Source organism: Leptodactylus fuscus, chromosome 3 (genome assembly GCF_031893055.1).
Source record: "Leptodactylus fuscus isolate aLepFus1 chromosome 3, aLepFus1.hap2, whole genome shotgun sequence".
Taxonomy (NCBI): domain Eukaryota; kingdom Metazoa; phylum Chordata; class Amphibia; order Anura; family Leptodactylidae; genus Leptodactylus; species Leptodactylus fuscus.
Window position 1 is genome coordinate 133,963,466 of NC_134267.1, and position 20,066 is coordinate 133,983,531.

The 20,066-nt window shown below is 41.1% G+C and overlaps 1 protein-coding gene across 3 annotated transcripts in view; it reads left to right on the plus strand.

The window, feature by feature from the left end:
• The first annotated feature begins 808 nt into the window (after window positions 1-808).
• The window catches only part of KHDRBS2 (KH RNA binding domain containing, signal transduction associated 2), a 274,351-nt gene continuing 255,093 nt past the window's right edge, over window positions 809-20,066 (plus strand). For all 3 annotated transcript variants that reach the window (XR_012715334.1, XR_012715335.1, XM_075268390.1), the window contains exon 1: window positions 809-1,060. Coding sequence is in view for 1 of the 3 variants with exons in the window: in XM_075268390.1 (XP_075124491.1) it covers window positions 970-1,060 (91 nt within the window). In the remaining 2 variants the exon portion in view is untranslated. The remainder of the gene's footprint in view (window positions 1,061-20,066) is intronic.

Consider the following 20,066-nt stretch of genomic DNA (forward strand, 5'->3'; position numbering starts at 1 on the left):
TAGCTTACATGCTGAAAAAGTGTGAGCACCCCTGCTGTAGATAGATGAATCTGAACTAGATATGATGGATACAGTTAGACAAATTCACAGATAGATAGATAGGAGACAGATATTGTTGAGAGATGGTTATGAGCTAGTCGGATAGACAGCTGAATAGATAAATAGATATGAGATAGATAGATAGATAGATAGATAGATAGATAGATATTAGAGACATAGCCAGACATATAGATGTGACGTAGATAATGTAGGATATAAGATAGATAGAAGGCAGATAGACAGATAGATAGATAGATAGATAGATAGATAGATATGAAGACAGATTTACAGATAGATAGATATGAGAACCAGATTCACAAATAGATAAATAGATAGATATGGATTGACACGAGGTAGCTAGGAAGATAGATAGATATTGACCTATAGATGGACAAGAGAGAGATGGATTCATAGACAGCACAGGTATTCATTACACACTAGCTACATATAGACAGATAGCCTTAGAGATAAAGACATACTGCTAAGTATGTATAAGACTGACATGAGGAAGATTGCTATAGATAGATTGCTTTACAGATATATGGAAGTCATTGTTGTATATCGATACACATGCCTATATGTGCTGCCCTAGTATCACTGTACACCGAATACACCTCTCTGAGACCACAACTCCCCGCCAGGTCCTGTAGTCACTTGCTTTACACAAGACAAAAGGTGATTTCCAGTGCCTGTAATTACAATTAGCAGAGCCGCCAGCAGGGGGAGCGCTGAGGTTCTGGCGCCAGAATGGTTGCTGTTGTGCTCTTCACTCACTGCCGGAGACACGCAGCACAGGCAGAGAGGACGAGGAGACAGCGTTGTGTGCGCTCTAGGGCTGCTCACCTCCTCCGGAGCACTGCCTGCCTGAATCCCCTTCTCCTGTCAGCGGCCTCGCACTTCACAGGTACAGCGTTAGGTGGAAGCTGTGTGATGGAAGAGGAGAAATATCTGCCAGAGCTGATGGCAGAGAAGGACAGCCTGGACCCATCCTTTGTGCATGCAATGCGCCTCCTGGCTGAAGGTAAGGAGACCTGAGTGTACCTGAGGTGCCATGTCCTTAGTGTGTGCCAGTCATGCCATGGAAATAGCAGACTTGTGGAAGAGCACAGGGCAATGTGTGCTGAGCTGCTGCAGCTCCCTGTGTATGTGCTGTAGCCTATATACCCTGTATATACATACATACACATGATACCTATGTATAGATGGGTTACACTGGTAGTCAGTCTACTATTAGTGACAAGGCAGCTATGTGTCACCTCACGGAGTGCTGCACATTAACTATATCCTCTTCATATCGCCTTCTCTTCCCTTCTCCTTTATAAGATTCCCTTACATTTGTTTGCCCACAAGGTGAGACATAGAGTGACCTTATGGTTAGCAGGTGGCCCTTGTTCTTCTGAGGGGGGGTCAGTAGACGGATCTGTAATCATTTCCTCACTTTTCACACTGTCTTAAGTATTTCATGCAGATGAGTAAATAGATTCGCCACAAATGAGAATTTGCCAATCGATTTGCAAATGTTAAACAATGACACAATATGGGCAGATGGTCGGCTACATTGGAAGTTACTAGTATTGTTACTAGTATTGCTGGATCAGTTTTCCTTTGTATTGTAATGGCTGCTGGTTTGGAAATCTACGACTGCAAATAGTAAAGTTCCCTCATTTGTACTAGTTATAAGGAGATGGCTTGTTCTGTGTGCTGGCTGGAAACCCTTCCTATACGATAACTTTACAGTATGATATAAAACATATTAATGTGTGGCTGTGTTCTTAATGTTATATTGTAGTCTGATACTTTGAAGGATTTATTTTTATTTATATAGAGAATAGTAAAAAAAAAGCGTGAACAAAAATAACTACTACTAACCAGTTAAATCCCCCGCTAGCCCAGTGACGACACTCTGGTGGTCCTTGGCAATTTTTGTTTACTTTGCTGCAGCGATGACATGCCGTCCATCCACGTGACTGCTGAAGCTAACCACTGGCAGGGATGCTAACATGTGCAGCACAAAACCAGTGTGGCAGCAGAGCTCAAGTGGATGTAGCCAATATCATTGCTGCAGGGAAATAAACTAAGATCATGGTGTTGGCATTGCCATAACAGGGGGTTTAACAGCTGTGTATTGGTAATTATTTTAATTTTATACGTTTTTCTGTTGGTATCCTATTTTTAAATTCTTGGAAAACCGATTTAGATATGTTCAGAAATGCCAATTGTACAGGACATTGACTTATATTGCCAGAATGACTCTATAATAGAGCTAATAATGGAAGGGACTGGACATTTACAATATATGTTAAATGTATAACTGGATATTTTTTGGAAGTGGTCGTATTATTCTTGCAACCTAAATGCTCACAAAGACCATTTCAGTGGTGTGGTGCCCTTTAAGTATTATAATCTAGTTATTTGTCGAGCTTTGTTTCTGTATAATGGAGGATCATAGTGCCCTTTAATCGCACTTTTTGTGGGAATATTGTAGGTGCTCTTGTTTTAGTATTTTTGTGTCTGACATAATACATGTTTGTTTTATCTTTGAAGTGTGCTATGGATTTCTTCCAAGTTCATAACTCGGTTTACGAGTCGCCTTGTGTATTATTTAGATAAAGTATTGTTTTCTGTTTTCTAACTCTTGAATCATGGTGATTAAAATCGCTTTACATAATACTAGTGTGCATTTGTTTTTCCCCAGAAAGTCTTGCAACCCAGTACATAACATCCCATATTTATAACTATACTTCTAAAGTATTTCTAATAATATTTACTTAAAATAACATTCAGCATTTCTTTAGAATTAACTGCTAATGAACCTGTGTATAGTGGTAGAAATAGTTCTGCAATCTGCTCTTTTACCAGCAGAGGGAGCATGTGTTGTCTGAAAATACCTTCTGTAGCTTTGGCATGTGGATGCAAACATTCTGAATTTGTTAGATGTCATTATAGCAACTTGTCTTTTTTGATGATTGACTAATAAATAAAAAATATTAAGGTAAGCAATGAAAGCCTAAAAATGCATCTAGCAATGATCTCCTCACAGCATGTAGGAGACTGATATAGGTAGCTGTTTGCCAGCTTCCATTGTTGCTCTAGCTATCTTTGTGCCAAGCTGATCACCAGCTTACCTAACAACACTGTCACTCGGCATGGTGTCTGTAATCAAACACCAACACCATTAACTTGCAGAGACAATATATTAGGTTGGCCATATACTTAGGATAGCTGTCAGTCGACAGCTATCTTTCTCCAAAGACTCTACAAGAAATTCGCACTCTGGTTTCAGCTGAGTGCACATGTTTTTTTCAATGAAGAAAGGGGAATAAGCCACCGCTAGACCTTTCTGACACCAGCTTATCTCGCACAGGAAGAAAGGAAGATGATGTAGGAAACTTCTATACACAGATAGGCATCCAATCCAACTGAAACTGCTGGAATAATTATTATATATGATGCATATTTAGCTTTAGCATTTCACCATTGATTATGGTGTTCCCATATCTCAGCTTCTTAGACCCAGGAGACTATCAGATAGGCCAGGCTGATATTTAGAGTGGGGTTATGCTGTAATGTTATATTATGTTCCCTTAGCATTAGCACTATCACTAATAATACAAGGAATTACAGCACACTTCCTTCATTTCATGATTGTTTTTAACTATAAAAAGCTTTTGACTTTTTAATAATTTTGTACTATATAATTTAAGTAGTTATTAACACTTTCTTTATTAATTTCAATATATAAAAGTAAATATTCCAAGGTAAAACAGACCTTGGCACGTGAAATGTGACGAGAAAGAATTATTTCTCCACCATTGTGACCGTTTTGTTCACTTGCACAATCTATACAATTAAAGGAATGTTGATTATTTTTGACATCTTGGAGAAACTACATAAGAAACATGGTGTGTGTTTTATATCTGTTCCCGAAATAAAAATGCAACAGGGGAGGCAACAAACATTAAAAGTGCATATGTTCAGCAGGAAAATGTGGTAGGGGGAAGTAAATTGGAATTGTTGCATGTGGCAGTGTCAGGGAATACAGAGATTATGCTGAATGATCCCATCATGTATGTAGCAGAATTGCAGTTAGAGACTGGTTAAAGCTTTTTTGCTATGAGACAGTTTCCCTCTAACAAGCCCTATAGGGGCTGGTGGATACTGCATGGACCTGCTGTGCTGCTTTTCAAATCAGATGTTTCAAGGAGGCTGACTGGGCTTCCTTTACCCTGTACTACCTGTAGGCAATTGATACAGTATATACACCCTGTAATAGTTAGCTACAGCAATTCCTAGTGCTGAGGTTCTCAGCCTGTTAATTGGTACACATTATGTCTCTAGGGGGGACTCATATTGGCTTCATTCTGTGCATTTTATAGGTGTCATTTTTCCAGCAGGGAGTACTTAGCTCTGAAGAAATTTGCTATAGTATAAAATAATCCTATGTGCTTTAACTGGTGCTGTGCCCCTTTAATCTAGAGATTAATGGGGTTCCAGTAGTTGGATCGCCTCCAATAGTGATGGTATCTGCTGATATAGTGATACTATGTTAAAACTCAGTGCCAGCATTATGCAACTGTTATGGGGAGGGGATATACTTTTAATTTTTACAGGAGATGGATACAGTCATTTTTCGTCATTTGACAATATCTGTCTACTTTTTAAAGAACTGTGTACATGAGTCTTAGGCTCTGTTCACACTGGTTTTACTGGCTGTTCAGTCAAGTTTCTATTGTGTTCTCATGGCCAGAGTGCTGTAGGTAAGTCCATAACTATAATGGCTCTAAATGAGACAGCATTTTCTTCTCCATATAAAAATTGGTTGTGTGAAAGATTAAACTTCATATATTTCCTAAAGAAATTCTGTCCACAATCCTGTGGATTTGTAGGAGAGTTTTAGAACTTTACTTGTGAAAATGAAAGCAGTGGAAATTGTTTAAAACGTGATTTTACATGAACCTTTTTTAGTTACTGTATGATTAATACTTGTAGTATTGTTGATGTAAAGAATAGAGCAGTCTGTAGCACTGATGGGTCAGTATGATCCTTGAGGATGGGTTGGGATCTGTTGGAAAACAGAATCAGTAATGCTGCTATTACTCCGTTGAAGCTCTTTTTTGATCTGGATGAAAGCCACAAAGCTAGTGTGAACAGAGTTTGCTGTAAACCCATAGAGTGATGGAATGGACTTCTTTTGGACTTGTGTTTTGTAAGGGGGCGTTCACACTACCGTCGGTGTCCGACAGGTAGTGTCCGCTCCTAGTGTCCGCTCAAAATCTGTCACGGACATTAGGAGCGGACACTAGCTGTGTCTGTGACACCTGTCATTTATTTAAATAGGCATCGGGTGCGTTCTTTTGCACTCCGTGCTAGTCCTTCCCTGTCCGCAAGTGAAGATGTCCGACTTCTCAAGCGGACAGAAGAACCCTGCATGTTGGGTTTTTCTGTCCGCTTGAGAAGTCGGACATCTTCACTTGCAGACAGGGAAGGACAGGCACGGAGTGCAAAAGAACACACCCGATGCCCATTTAAATAAATGACAGGTGTCATGGACACAGCTAGTGTCCGCTCCTAATGTCAGTGCCAGATTTTGAGCGGACACTAGGAGCTGACACTACCTGTCGGACACCGACGGTAGTGTGAACGCCCCCTAAGCTTAAAGAAGACATTTCACCACCTGGGGCACATGCGGTGTAATACACAGCTAGAAAGCCACCTAGATGCTGCTGTGAGGAAAGGCGTTTTTGAATCACTCTTCACCGGGGACACAGAATGTGAAAGCCGATCGTGCGCTGAATTTAGCGCACTGTTGGATTTCTAGTGCTGTATTACACTGCTTGTGCCCCAGGTGGTGAAAGGTCTTCTTTAAACACACATTGGGGTAGATTTACTGATAGTGTCTATTGGTGGTGATGGTGGTGAACAAAAGGATCAGGCACCTGAGATACATCTGCTACACACTTTGTTCTCTCTCTGATATCTGCCATCAAGGGAGAGTCGGGAAGTCCTTCTAAGGATTAGATGTCAGCCGATCCCACAAAATTGTCAGATTCAATTAACAGTTATCTAATGTGAGCAGCTAAAGATTTCAACAGTGCAAATGTAAACCAGACAGATTTATCACAGTGGCTGATGCTGTATAACATTGGTGCACTTTTATATTGTATAGACTGAATTTATACCCTTTAATTGCTTTATTTTGTGACAATATTTTGAACCGAATATGAGCCACATTTTAGCTTACATTGCTGCATCTTTATCCACACCCTCATTCCTTCAAAGCTATACCCCTTCCCCATTTAGTTATTCCCTTGTCAGCCTAGACGAAAAATTAATAATTGTGGTGCACAGCATGTAGAAACCATTTAAGGTGAATGGATTTGGGGTGGGTTTATCGTCATGTTGTCGATGGATAACAGCAACATACCGCTAACATGTAATGACGTATAGTGATCATACCCTTAACTTATTAAATCTTAACTTATTAAATTTGCCCTGTTATTTCTGCATAAACACCTATAGAATCAGGGGCATAGTTATGGGGGATACAGAGGTAGCAGTTGGCTCTGTACCCTGAGGGGTCCCAGGGGTCTTTTTGCCACATAAAATATATCACTGTTCTAAGTACAGGCTAGTTAGAGATTACATTACACATTTTGAATTAGAGATCAGAAGCCTCAGTTTACTAACCTGAACTGGAGTGTAAACTGGATTTCATATTGGTGCAGATAATTGGCAAAATATTATATATATTTACAGTATAGTTACTGTATAGCAATGTATAGCAATTTTCCTCTTAAAAAATAAAAAAATGCTATATATAACACTAGTGAAACTCAGAACACACCTCATTTCTGGCCAACTGCTATAAAGCAAGGAACACTAGTAGTAACCACCTTCAGGTATTTGATAATTTAGTTCGATAATTGTCACACAGATTATAGAATTAATATATCAATGCTAATGTGATCAAAATTAAAGATTGCCTCTTGCCAAAAATAAAATGTTGACTGTACTCCCTAATCATTATATGCAGTATCTGTGTGCAGTCTCTGCTGTGAGTTCAGCTGTATGTTCTCCAGACTTCTCTCACCTTTAGTTTTTTTTCCTGTTTACTGTGTTAGATTAAAGCTGCGTCATGGAAACTACATTTCCTCACTGCTCTCACAGTACAGCGCTATAGGCGCTGCTGTGAGGGAGGGCGTTCCTGACTGACTGTTAGAAACGCCCTTCTGACAGTGAAGAGCTACGGTAGCAAAACCGATAGCTCTTCACTGGGGGCACAGATCGTGAAAGCCGATAGTGCGCTGAATTTAGTGCACTGTCAGCTTTCTAGTGGTATATAAAACCGCATGTGCCCCAAGTGGTGAAAGGTCCTCTTTAAAGAGTGTGCAGTCTTGGTCAACAAGCACAAGTTATGAAATTGTCCATTTTGATCAAATTTCCATTTCCTTATTGGGGTTGTGTCAGAAATTACCCTAAAGTCAGAAAATATCATACAATAATCACTCACTTATTGATACCCCAATTACACCAAGCCCGATATTCTTGTGGTTCCTGACAGTCTTTTATTTTGTTACAGCAATGACATGCTTATATCCACATGACGATTGTAGCCAGTTCTTGGCCTCAGATGTGATGCTTGCATGTATAGCATGAGATTTAAAACTAACTAATAATGATGACAGATTACAACGTTTCGGAACTCTAGGCTCCTTTCTGAAGTAAATTTAAAAAAACATTTCTGAAGGATGTGTATTTATGTACAAAAGGACACATAGGGATAGAATTCTAGGAGGAAGGGGGTGGGGTAGAGGGTTATTAGTAATTGGTAGAAACAATGTAAACAATTCCAGGTTCTTATCAGTTCTCAGGGTCTCAGGTCAGTGATTTCTGTAAGATGCCATAAAACCATGTGACAGATTTAACCCCTTCTCGAGTGTTTGAAACAGGGTCACAAGTTTATACTCATAAATCTGTCGCTCTTTCCTTGATTTAAAATTTCCTCTTAAAACCAAAATTTTCATGTGATCGGTGATATTATGATCCTCATTGGAGAAATGTTTTGATACGGGAAGGTCCATTCTTCGTTCTCTAATTGTATGGCGATGTGAATTCATACGCATTCTAAGCTGCTGTCCGGTCTCTCCAACATACAGATTTTCAGTGGGACATTTGGTGCACAGTATTAAATACACTACATTAGGTGTGTTACAGGTGAACATACCTCGGATTTGATATTCCCTGTTAGTGTTTGGTATCTCTATCCTGTCAGTGGTCAGTATGTGAGGGCATGTTTTGCACCTTTTATGTCCGCATGGAAATGTTCCTGTGTTAGTTGGAGGTGACGGAGAGCTGCTAATAACCATATTCCTGAGGTTTGGTGGCTGTCTGTAGTACAGGAGAGGGGGGTCAGAAAATATGGATTTTAGACGGTTGTCTTTTTGCAGTAGTGGATGTAATTTGCGTGTGATTCCTCTCAGCGTCTCCAGGTGTGGGTTATATGTGATGACCAGGGGCACCCGATTGTTCTCCTGTTTGGTATTGTATTTTAATAAATCCGATCTTGGTATTCTGGTGGCCCTGGTGATTTGGTTATCACTTGTTCTTGGATGGTAACCCTGCCTCAAGAATGTGTTTTTGAGGCCTCCAAGGTGTTCGTCTCTATCTGCAGGGTTTGAACATATGCGATGGTATCTGATAGCCTGGCTGTATACAATGGAGTTCTTTATGTGTTTAGGATGAAAGCTATCCCATCTTAGGTAGGTAGGGCGGTCATTCGGCTTCCGATACAGCGATGTCTCAATTTTGTTGTCCTGTTATTAGTTATTAAAAAGGTATCAACTACTGAAGACTATCAAGTTTTTTTTTTTTTTTTTTAATGTTTCTAATGTTTCCTACCCACTGGCTAACATGGTACGAGAACAAACATTTTCCTTATAACAGGAGATTGTTAGGCCACTGATTAAATGCAATGACTTCATGGCTGCAGTGCTGGAGTCCTGGGTTTGAATCCTGCCAAGGACAAAACATCTGCAAGGAGTTTGTATGTTCTCCCCGTGTTTGCGTGGTTTTCCTCCCATACTCCAAAGACATACTGTTAGGGAAAAATGTACATTGTGAACCTTATATGGGGCTCACAATCTACATGAAAAAAAAAATGAATGTATGTGATGTCATTGTAACCAATACAGGTAAATAAATACATATGGGGACCTCTAGAATAGCAGAAGATTTAACAAGCTAATAACTACTTTTTTTTTTTTTTAAGCAGCTGCAGTTACACAAATTTTAATACTATATCCCATTGAAAGTGAGGAATCTAACTGGTAATGCATAGAGACAAAAGCAGGAGCTTTCTTATATTAAACTTGTATTTGTATTGCAAGAATACAGCACTACAAGTGAGATTATTGTCAAAGCTCGTAAGCACGTACAGAGAGTCATTGAACAATGTTATGTATACAATAGGAATATGCAAAGCCTGGATTACTTTAATACCTGCATCTTAAAGAACAGTGAGAACAAGTGAGATAAACAACACGTGTGTGTCATTTTAACAATGAAATATTGTAGAGAAATGACATTTTGGTTTTTAGGGCTGGAAGGCGATAATTAAAAATCAAACAGTCAGCAGCCGAGTCTTCATAATTTACTAAGAAATACCAAATTTGAAGATTGCAGCTGTGATGGATAGAAGTGCACCGTGTACTGCAACCTTTTGATTTAGACTGACTTCCAGGAGATCTTTATAAAATGATTGCCGGTACAGTAGGTCAGACAACTTCTCCTGGAGCTGCGTCCACCCACATAAACACTTGCCCACAGAGAATCCGAGGCATTCATTAAGCTCTTTATTTCCCTGCACTGACATTTCATTCTTATGTGGTTTCCCAATAATTGATTTCCACATTTCCTACCTAAAATATATTGGATAATGTGTTATGCAAAGTATGTGTTTATTTATTAAATGCCTACAACATTTTTCCTTCACAAATCAATGAAGGTGTTTTAATGCTTTTCATAAATTAACAGACAACACATTTTTAGCACAAGAATCATATTTTAACATAAAGTGCATTTAGTTAGTAATAATGGCTGACACATATATAAATATGTTTAGATCTTAACAGAAAGTGTAGTAAGAAATCTGCCAATATACCATGTTCTAATTAGATAGAATAATACTGTGCATCAATAAATGAATTGTCCATAATAAGAGGGATAACTGTAGCAGTAGTAGCTGCACCTAGACCCTGGTGTCCATAATAAGAGGGATAGCTGTAGTAGTAGCTGCACCTGGACCCTGGTGTCCATAATAAGAGGGATAACTGTAGTAGTAGTAGCTGCACCTGGACCCTAGTGTCCATAATAAGAGGAATAGCTGTAGTAATAGTAGCTGCACCTGGACCCTGGTGTCCATAATAAGAAGGATAACTGTAGTAGTAGTAGTAGCTGCACCTAGACCCTGGTGTCCATAATAAGAGGGATAACTAGTAGTAGTAGCTGCACTTAGACCCTGGTGTCCATAATAAGAGGGATAACTGTAGTAGTAGCTGCACCTGGACCCTGGTGTCCATAATATGGTAAGAGGGATAACTGTAGTAGTAGTAGCTGCACCTGGACCCTGGTGTCCATAATAAGAGGGATAACTGTAGTAGTTGTAGCTGCACCTTGACCCTGGTGTCCATAATAAGAGGGATAACTGTAGTAGTAGTAGCTGTACCTGGACCCTGGTGTCCATAATAAGAGGGATAACTGTAGTAGTAGTAGCTGCACTTGGACCCTGGTGTCCATAGTAAGGGGATAACTGTAGTAGTAGTAGTAGTAGCTGCACCTGGACCCTGGTGTTCATAATAAGAGGGATAACTGTAGTAGTAGCTGCACCTGGACCCTGGTGTCCATAATAAGAGAGATAACTGTAGTAGTAGTAGCTGCACTTGGACCCTGGTGTCCATAATAAGAGGGATAACTGTAGTAGTAGTAGCTGCACCTGGACCCTGGTGTCCATAATAAGAGGGATAACTGTAGTAGTAGTAGCTGCACTTGGACCCTGGTGTCCATAATAAGAGGGATAACTGTAGTAGTAGTAGTAGCTGCATCTAGACCCTAGTGTCCATAATAAGAGGGATAGCTGTAGTAGTAGTAGCTGCACCTGGACCCTGGTGTCCATAATAAGAGAGATAACTGTAGTAGTAGTAGTAGCTGCACTTGGACCCTGGTGTCCATAATAAGAGGGATAACTGTAGTAGTAGTAGCTGCACTTGGACCCTGGTGTCCATAATAAGAGGGATAACTGTAGTAGTAGTAGCTGCACTTGGACCCTGGTGTCCATAATAAGATGGATATCTGTAGTAGTAGTAGCTGCACTTGGACCCTGTCCATAATAAGAGGGATAACTGTAGTAGTAGTAGCTGCACCTGGACCCTGGTGTCCATAATAAGAGGGATAACTGTAGTAGTAGTAGCTGCACTTGGACCCTGGTGTCCATAATAAGAGGGATAACTGTACTAGTAGTAGCTGCGCTTGGACCCTGGTGTCCATAATAACAGGGATAACTGTAGTAGTAGTAGTAGCTGCATCTTGACCCTGGTGTCCATAATAAGAGGGATAACTGTAGTAGTAGTAGTAGTAGCTGCACCTGGACCCTGGTGTCCATAATAAGAGGGATAACTGTAGTAGTAGTAGTAGTAGCAGCTGCACCTGGACCCTGGTGTCCATAATAAGAGGGATAACTGTAGTAGTAGTAGTAGCTGCACCTGGACCCTGGTGTCCATAATAAGAGGGATAACTGTAGTAGTAGTAGATGCACCTAGACCCTGGTGTCCATAATAAGAGAGATAACTGTAGCAGTAGCTGCACCTGGACCCTGGTGTCCATAATAAGAGGGATAACTGTAGTAGTAGTAGTAGCTGCACCTGGACCCTGGTGTCCATAATAAGAGGGATAACTGTAGTAGTAGTAGTAGTAGCAGCTGCACCTGGACCCTGGTGTCCATAATAAGAGGAATAACAGTAGTAGTAGTAGTAGCTGCACCTGGACCCTGGTGTCCATAATAAGAGGGATAACTGTAGTAGTAGTAGATGCACCTAGACCCTGGTGTCCATAATAAGAGAGATAACTGTAGCAGTAGCTGCACCTGGACCCTGGTGTCCATAATAAGAGGGATAACTGTAGTAGTAGTAGATGCACCTAGACCCTGGTGTCCATAATAAGAGAGATAACTGTAGCAGTAGCTGCACCTGGACCCTGGTGTCCATAATAAGAGGGATAACTGTAGTAGTAGTAGATGCACCTAGACCCTGGTGTCCATAATAAGAGAGATAACTGTAGCAGTAGCTGCACCTGGACCCTGGTGTCCATAATAAGAGAGATAACTGTAGTAGTAGTAGCTGCACCTGAACCCTAGGTGTCCATAATAAGATGGATAACTGTAGTAGTAGCTAGACCTGGACCCTGGTGTCCATAATAAGAGGGATAAATGTAGCAGTAGCTGCACCTGCACCCTGGTGTCCATATTAAGAGGGATAACTGTAGTAGTAGCTAGACCTGGACCCTGGTGTCCATAATAAGAGGGATAACTGTAGTAGTAGTAGTAGCTGCACCTGGACCCTGGTGTCCATAATAAGAGGGATAACTGTAGTAGTAGTAGCTGCACCTGGACCTTGGTGTCCATAATAAGAGGGATAACTGTAGTAGTAGTAGTAGTAGCTGCACCTGGACCCTGGTGTCCATAATAAGAGAGATAACTGTAGTAGTAGTAGCTGTACCTGGACCCTGGTGTCCATAATAAGAGAGATAACTGTAGTAGTAGTAGCTGCACCTGCACCCTGGTGTCCATAATAAGAGGGATAACTGTAGTAGTAGTAGCTGCACTTGGACCCTGGTGTCCATAGTAAGGGGATAACTGTAGTAGTAGTAGTAGCTGCACCTGGACCCTGGTGTCCATAATAAGATGGATAACTGTAGTAGTAGTAGCTGCACTTGGACCCTGGTGTCCATAGTAAGGGGATAACTGTAGTAGTAGTAGTAGCTGCACCTAGACCTTGGTGTCCATAATAAGAGGGATAACTGTAGTAGTAGTAGTAGTAGCTGCACCTGGACCCTGGTGTCCATAATAAGAGGGATAGCTGTAGTAGTAGTAGCTGCACCTGGACCCTGGTGTCCATAATAAGAGAGATAACTGTAGTAGTAGTAGCTGTACCTGGACCCTGGTGTCCATAATAAGAGAGATAACTGTAGTAGTAGTAGCTGCACCTGCACCCTGGTGTCCATATTAAGAGGGATAACTGTAGTAGTAGCTGCACCTGGACCCTGGTGTCCATAATAAGATGGATAACTGTAATAGTAGCTAGACCTGGACCCTGGTGTCCATAATAAGAGGGATAAATGTAGCAGTAGCTGCACCTGCACCCTGGTGTCCATAATAAGAGAGATAACTGTAGTAGTAGTAGCTGTACCTGGACCCTGATGTCCATAATAAGATGGATAACTGTAGTAGTAGCTAGACCTGGACCCTGGTGTCCATAATAAGAGGGATAACTGTAGTAGTAGTAGTAGCTGCATCTAGACCCTAGTGTCCATAATAAGAGGGATAGCCGTAGTAGTAGTAGCTGCACCTGGACCCTGGTGTCCATAATAAGAGAGATAACTGTAGTAGTAGTAGTAGCTGCACTTGGACCCTGGTGTCCATAATAAGAGGGATAACTGTAGTAGTAGTAGCTGCACTTGGACCCTGTTGTCCATAATAAGAGGGATAACTGTAGTAGTAGTAGCTGCACTTGGACCCTGGTGTCCATAATAAGATGGATATCTGTAGTAGTAGTAGCTGCACTTGGACCCTGTCCATAATAAGAGGGATAACTGTAGTAGTAGTAGCTGCACCTGGACCCTGGTGTCCATAATAAGAGGGATAACTGTAGTAGTAGTAGCTGCACTTGGACCCTGGTGTCCGTAATAAGAGGGATAACTGTAGTAGTAGTAGCTGCGCTTGGACCCTGGTGTCCATAATAACAGGGATAACTGTAGTAGTAGTAGTAGCTGCATCTTGACCCTGGTGTCCATAATAATAGGGATAACTGTAGTAGTAGTAGTAGCTGCACCTGGACCCTGGTGTCCATAATAAGAGGGATAACTGTAGTAGTAGTAGTAGTAGCAGCTGCACCTGGACCCTGGTGTCCATAATAAGAGGGATAACTGTAGTAGTAGTAGTAGCTGCACCTGGACCCTGGTGTCCATAATAAGAGGGATAACTGTAGTAGTAGTAGATGCACCTAGACCCTGGTGTCCATAATAAGAGAGATAACTGTAGCAGTAGCTGCACCTGGACCCTGGTGTCCATAATAAGAGGGATAACTGTAGTAGTAGTAGTAGCTGCACCTGGACCCTGGTGTCCATAATAAGAGGGATAACTGTAGTAGTAGTAGTAGTAGTAGCAGCTGCACCTGGACCCTGGTGTCCATAATAAGAGGAATAACAGTAGTAGTAGTAGTAGCTGCACCTGGACCCTGGTGTCCATAATAAGAGGGATAACTGTAGTAGTAGTAGATGCACCTAGACCCTGGTGTCCCTAATAAGAGAGATAACTGTAGCAATAGCTGCACCTGGACCCTGGTGTCCATAATAAGAGGGATAACTGTAGTAGTAGTAGATGCACCTAGACCCTGGTGTCCATAATAAGAGAGATAACTGTAGCAGTAGCTGCACCTGGACCCTGGTGTCCATAATAAGAGAGATAACTGTAGTAGTAGTAGCTGCACCTGAACCCTAGGTGTCCATAATAAGATGGATAACTGTAGTAGTAGCTAGACCTGGACCCTGGTGTCCATAATAAGAGGGATAAATGTAGCAGTAGCTGCACCTGCACCCTGGTGTCCATATTAAGAGGGATAACTGTAGTAGTAGCTAGACCTGGACCCTGGTGTCCATAATAAGAGGGATAACTGTAGTAGTAGTAGTAGCTGCACCTGGACCCTGGTGTCCATAATAAGAGGGATAACTGTAGTAGTAGTAGCTGCACCTGGACCTTGGTGTCCATAATAAGAGGGATAACTGTAGTAGTAGTAGTAGTAGCTGCACCTGGACCCTGGTGTCCATAATAAGAGAGATAACTGTAGTAGTAGTAGCTGTACCTGGACCCTGGTGTCCATAATAAGAGAGATAACTGTAGTAGTAGTAGCTGCACCTGCACCCTGGTGTCCATAATAAGAGGGATAACTGTAGTAGTAGTAGCTGCACTTGGACCCTGGTGTCCATAGTAAGGGGATAACTGTAGTAGTAGTAGTAGCTGCACCTGGACCCTGGTGTCCATAATAAGATGGATAACTGTAGTAGTAGTAGTAGCTGCACCTAGACCCTAGTGTCCATAATAAGAGGGATAGCTGTAGTAGTAGTAGCTGCACCTGGACCCTGGTGTCCATAATAAGAGAGATAACTGTAGTAGTAGTAGCTGTACCTGGACCCTGGTGTCCATAATAAGAGAGATAACTGTAGTAGTAGTAGCTGCACCTGCACCCTGGTGTCCATATTAAGAGGGATAACTGTAGTAGTAGCTGCACCTGGACCCTGGTGTCCATAATAAGATGGATAACTGTAATAGTAGCTAGACTTGGACCCTGGTGTCCATAATAAGAGGGATAAATGTAGCAGTAGCTGCACCTGCACCCTGGTGTCCATATTGAGAGGGATAACTGTAGTAGTAGCTAGACCTGGACCCTGGTGTCCATAATAAGAGGGATAACTGTAGTAGTAGCTGCACCTGGACCCTGGTGTCCATAATAAGAGGGATAACTGTAGTAGTAATATCTGCACCTGGACCTTGGTGTCCATAATATGAGAGATAACTGTAGTAGTAGTAGCTGTACCTGGACCCTGGTGTCCATAATAAGATGGATAACTGTAGTAGTAGCTAGACCTGGACCCTGGTGTCCATAATAAGAGGGATAACTGTAGTAGTAGTAGCTGCACCTGGACCCTGGTGTCCATAATAAGAGGGATAACTGTAGTAGTAGTAGCTGCACCTGGACTCTGGTGTCCATAATAAGAGGGATAAATGTAGTAGTAGTAGCTGCACCTGGACCCTGGTGTCCATAGTAAAAGAGATAACTGTAGTAGTAGTAGCTGTACCTGGACCCTGGTGTCTGGGGGCAGAGACATCCCTGTGCTACTTAAAAAGACATAGTATTGGAAATGACATGATAGATAGTGGGGCCTGTAGGGTACGATTACAGGATTCAGTCATGAAGCGACCAAAGTATGACCATGATGTGACTGAGCAGACATGCAGCTGCAGCAATATTCCAATAAAATTCACTATAAACTCATTCTTTATTTAGTGTTCCAAGTTAATAGCAGTGTGGTTATCACATAGTCATTAACTGAATTAATGGAGCATTGTGGCCTTGGCCATGCTCTTTTTCTTTGAACGTGTATGCCAATGAAAATTGAAAGAAGGGATTACTTTATAACTATGTATAATGTATTTATGCTACTAACTGTCTGTTATTACAACACTTTCCTAAAACCAAACCCACTTGTTCAGTTTCCTGTCCTCTCACCTCAAAGATAATACCAGTTACCTTTAAAGTGGCCTATCCCTGTAAAGGTGTGGAACTATTTTTGAAGGAGCCATAAGAGGTCCATCATTGTGCTCTGATCACCTTCATATCTTTGTTATCTTTGGATATGAGGACTAAGTGAATAAAACGTGTTGGTCCTGTCATTTTTCCCTTTATTTGTCTGATAGAAACAGCTCCCAGAGGAACAGATTATTTGCTCTGTGTGTCATACATTTCTGTTTGCTTAACTCAACAATTTACAAGTCAGGGCTCGTTCACATCTGCGTTCTCCTCTCCGTACTTCAGGTTCCCGTTTCCTGCATAAAACAGAGCAGGAGATGGAAACCTGCAGGAGTCTTTCTCACCCATTCATTTGAATGGGTGAGAAAGATGTCCGGCCGTGAGCGGCGGTGAGCGTTTTATTCTCTCCGCCGCAAAACCGGGTTTTATAATCTGGACACAGAGTCGGACATGCAGTACTCTGTGTCCGGATTTAAAAAAACGGTTTCGCGGCGGAGAGCATAAAATGCTCACCGCCGGACCCGGTCTGTGGTTTCCATCTTCTGGCATGCAGAAGACAGAAACCACAGAATGGACAGCTGAACGCATGTGTGAACCTAGCGCCAGGGAAGTTTCTTTGCTAAGACATATAGCTATCCTTATATTGATATGTAAATATATGTATTCAGAAATCAGTGGAACATGTTAATATGTTATTTTGTAACACTTTTTAGCATTTCTTATTTTCTTAATTTGTTTTATTAGTGATGTTCTATAATATCAGATCAAAAATAGAGAACTGGGAGGAGAGGGATGAAACTGTAATGTCTCTCTTCAATAGGTGAAGGATCTGTGAGAGGAAGAATCAGGGTATGTTACAAATTATGGCGGGTTCACATCTGTGCCCGTGCCCACTTTAAGCAATCCAACTGGGTTTCCAGTCTTCTGCCCAAAGAAACTGGACAGGGGATTGAAACCCGGCAGTCAGTTTTGAAAAGTGAGAGCCCCTGAGTGTTTTCTACCTGTTCGCGGTGAAACCAGATTTTTTTAACCGGACACAAAGTCCTGCATGTCCGATTTTGTGTCCAGTTAAGAAAAAACGGTTTTGCTATGGACAGGTACAAAACGCTCACAGGAGCTCACTTTTCAAACCCATTCAGGGCTTGTTCACATCTGCACCCGGGGTCTCCGTTATGCAGGTTTCTCTTTCCTGCATGAAACTGGGCAGGAGACAGAAACATGATGGCATTTTTCAAACCCATTCATTTGAATGGGTTTGAAAAGTGTCCGGCAGTGGGCGCCAGTGAGCATTTTATGCTCTCCGCAGCGAAACAGGTTTTTTTTAACCGGACACAAAGTTGGACATGCAGGACTTTGTATCCGGTTTAAAAAAACCTGTTTCACCGCGGAGAGCATAAAACGCTCACGGACGCTCACTGCCGGTCACGGTCTGACAGGTTTCCGTCTTCTGTCTGCAGAAGACGGAAACATGATAACGGAGACCCGAATGCTGGTGTGAACCCAGCGTCAATTGAATGGGTTTGAAAACTGACTGCCGGGTTTCCGTCCCTTGTCCAGTTTCTCGGGGCACAAGACGGAATCCCAGCTGGATTGGCTAAAGCACTCACAGGCGCAGATGTGAACCTACCCTTACATGTAGTGAGAGGGAAAGGAAAGTAACAGAGCTGATTGATAGACTCCCTTCTATGACTGTGCCTACAAATATAACTGTCATTCACTGAGTAGGACTGTCCGCTTCACTTCATAGCATAGGAAGAGCAGAGATATAAATGAACACATTACAAGTTTTACTGGATCTATTCCCACAAACCTACAGTATATATCAATCTGCTAAGCCCCTGCTGCTCTAAAACATGATACCTGTAGATTGGACAGCATTGCTTTTAATGGGTTCCCTTGAACAATGATTATTTTGCTTATTTTATGTCTAAATTAAAATATTATAAAATTTGTAGACTGTCATAATGTGCAAAGTAGACTAAGGCTAAGTTCTCATTCATCATATAAGTTTTATGCTCTCATAGGATGAGAGCAACCGAAATAAGCGACTCTATCAGCGTTTAAGTCCATTTTGTGACCGTATTGACCGTCATATGAACTTAACCTAAGAAATATTTTAAGTAGACTGAAGGTACAGAGGATTGGAGCAAACCTTCACCTGTAAATTTAGTGATTGATTTTAAAAATGCCTGCGATAAACCCATGGTCATCCCAAGATAAAAAGGATACACCATCATCTAGATGTTAGGTTTTGCTTTCTATACACTATAATAATAGATGCAATTATATTCTAAAGTGTCTCTGTAAAATCTATTGCTAAGTAAAACATCCCATTGGAGGAGTCGTCTACTTTATATTACATTTACACTTCTGTGTACTGTGGGTTGCCAGTTAATTTGGTTAATTTAAACTTAATTGGCTGTGAAGTGTAGTGAGCCTAAACAAATTACATATATTTAATCAGTATGCCATAGGAGATAATGACAAAGGACGTAGATGACCAATTTCCAAGTGTACCTTGTGTAAACATCCAATATAGCAAATAGTATGTGCTATTCTTCATGAGCTGTGGCTGTATATTCCAGTTATATACGCAATTCTAGAGGGTATACTTGGAATTTGTGCCATGTTCTTGGATTCATGCTGTGTAGAGTGTGGGGACAGAACTATTACAGGACTAGTTCCAAATTAGTCATTGGTGTATAGTGTAGGTCAGATTCTGCTGAAAGCTCACAAAAAGCCATATTGGAATGCATAGTTTATTAGTAAATTGGAACTGTATTAAAATATCTTTGGATTTGCAGTTTCAAGTCGGAGACATATAGCAGTGTAGCTAGGAGAACATAATTGCTATGTATTGTTCTTTTATTATGCAACCAGTGGACTACTTACTACTATTACTAATAGTTTACTATTTACTACTATTTATAATTATTATTTTTATGCACTCTGAAAGGGAATGTGTCAATAGCAATGAGATCCTTTTTAAATCAAGGCTCTATGTTAAACCTATTTGTAAAGTTTTTTTTATGATGTATTTGTTTATTTTTGCTATAAAAAAGAGTACAAAACAACAACAACATAAAAACAAAAACAGTACAAAACCCTGCAAGTTTTTTTTTTTTTTTTTTTTAAATTCTGGCTACTCTGTCCTTTAACAATAGCTTGAATTGATTTGCCAATTCTATGGGGGTTTTCTTTTAAGCAGTCTGTTACGCAATTTCTAGATGACAATTTCCTAGTAGCTGCTGGAGAACCCTGGAGGAAGGGGCACAAGAGATAGTGAGCCCTAAGCTGAAGCCCCTCACTGTCCCTTCCTCTTGCCAGGTCCTATCCTACATAATAGGCGACAACTTGGAGACGATCCCTTCCTATATATGTGACACACAAAACGCAGACAAGACAAAACAACAACAAGAGGGAGGTCAGCTAGCCAGGGTTCGGTAACAGTCG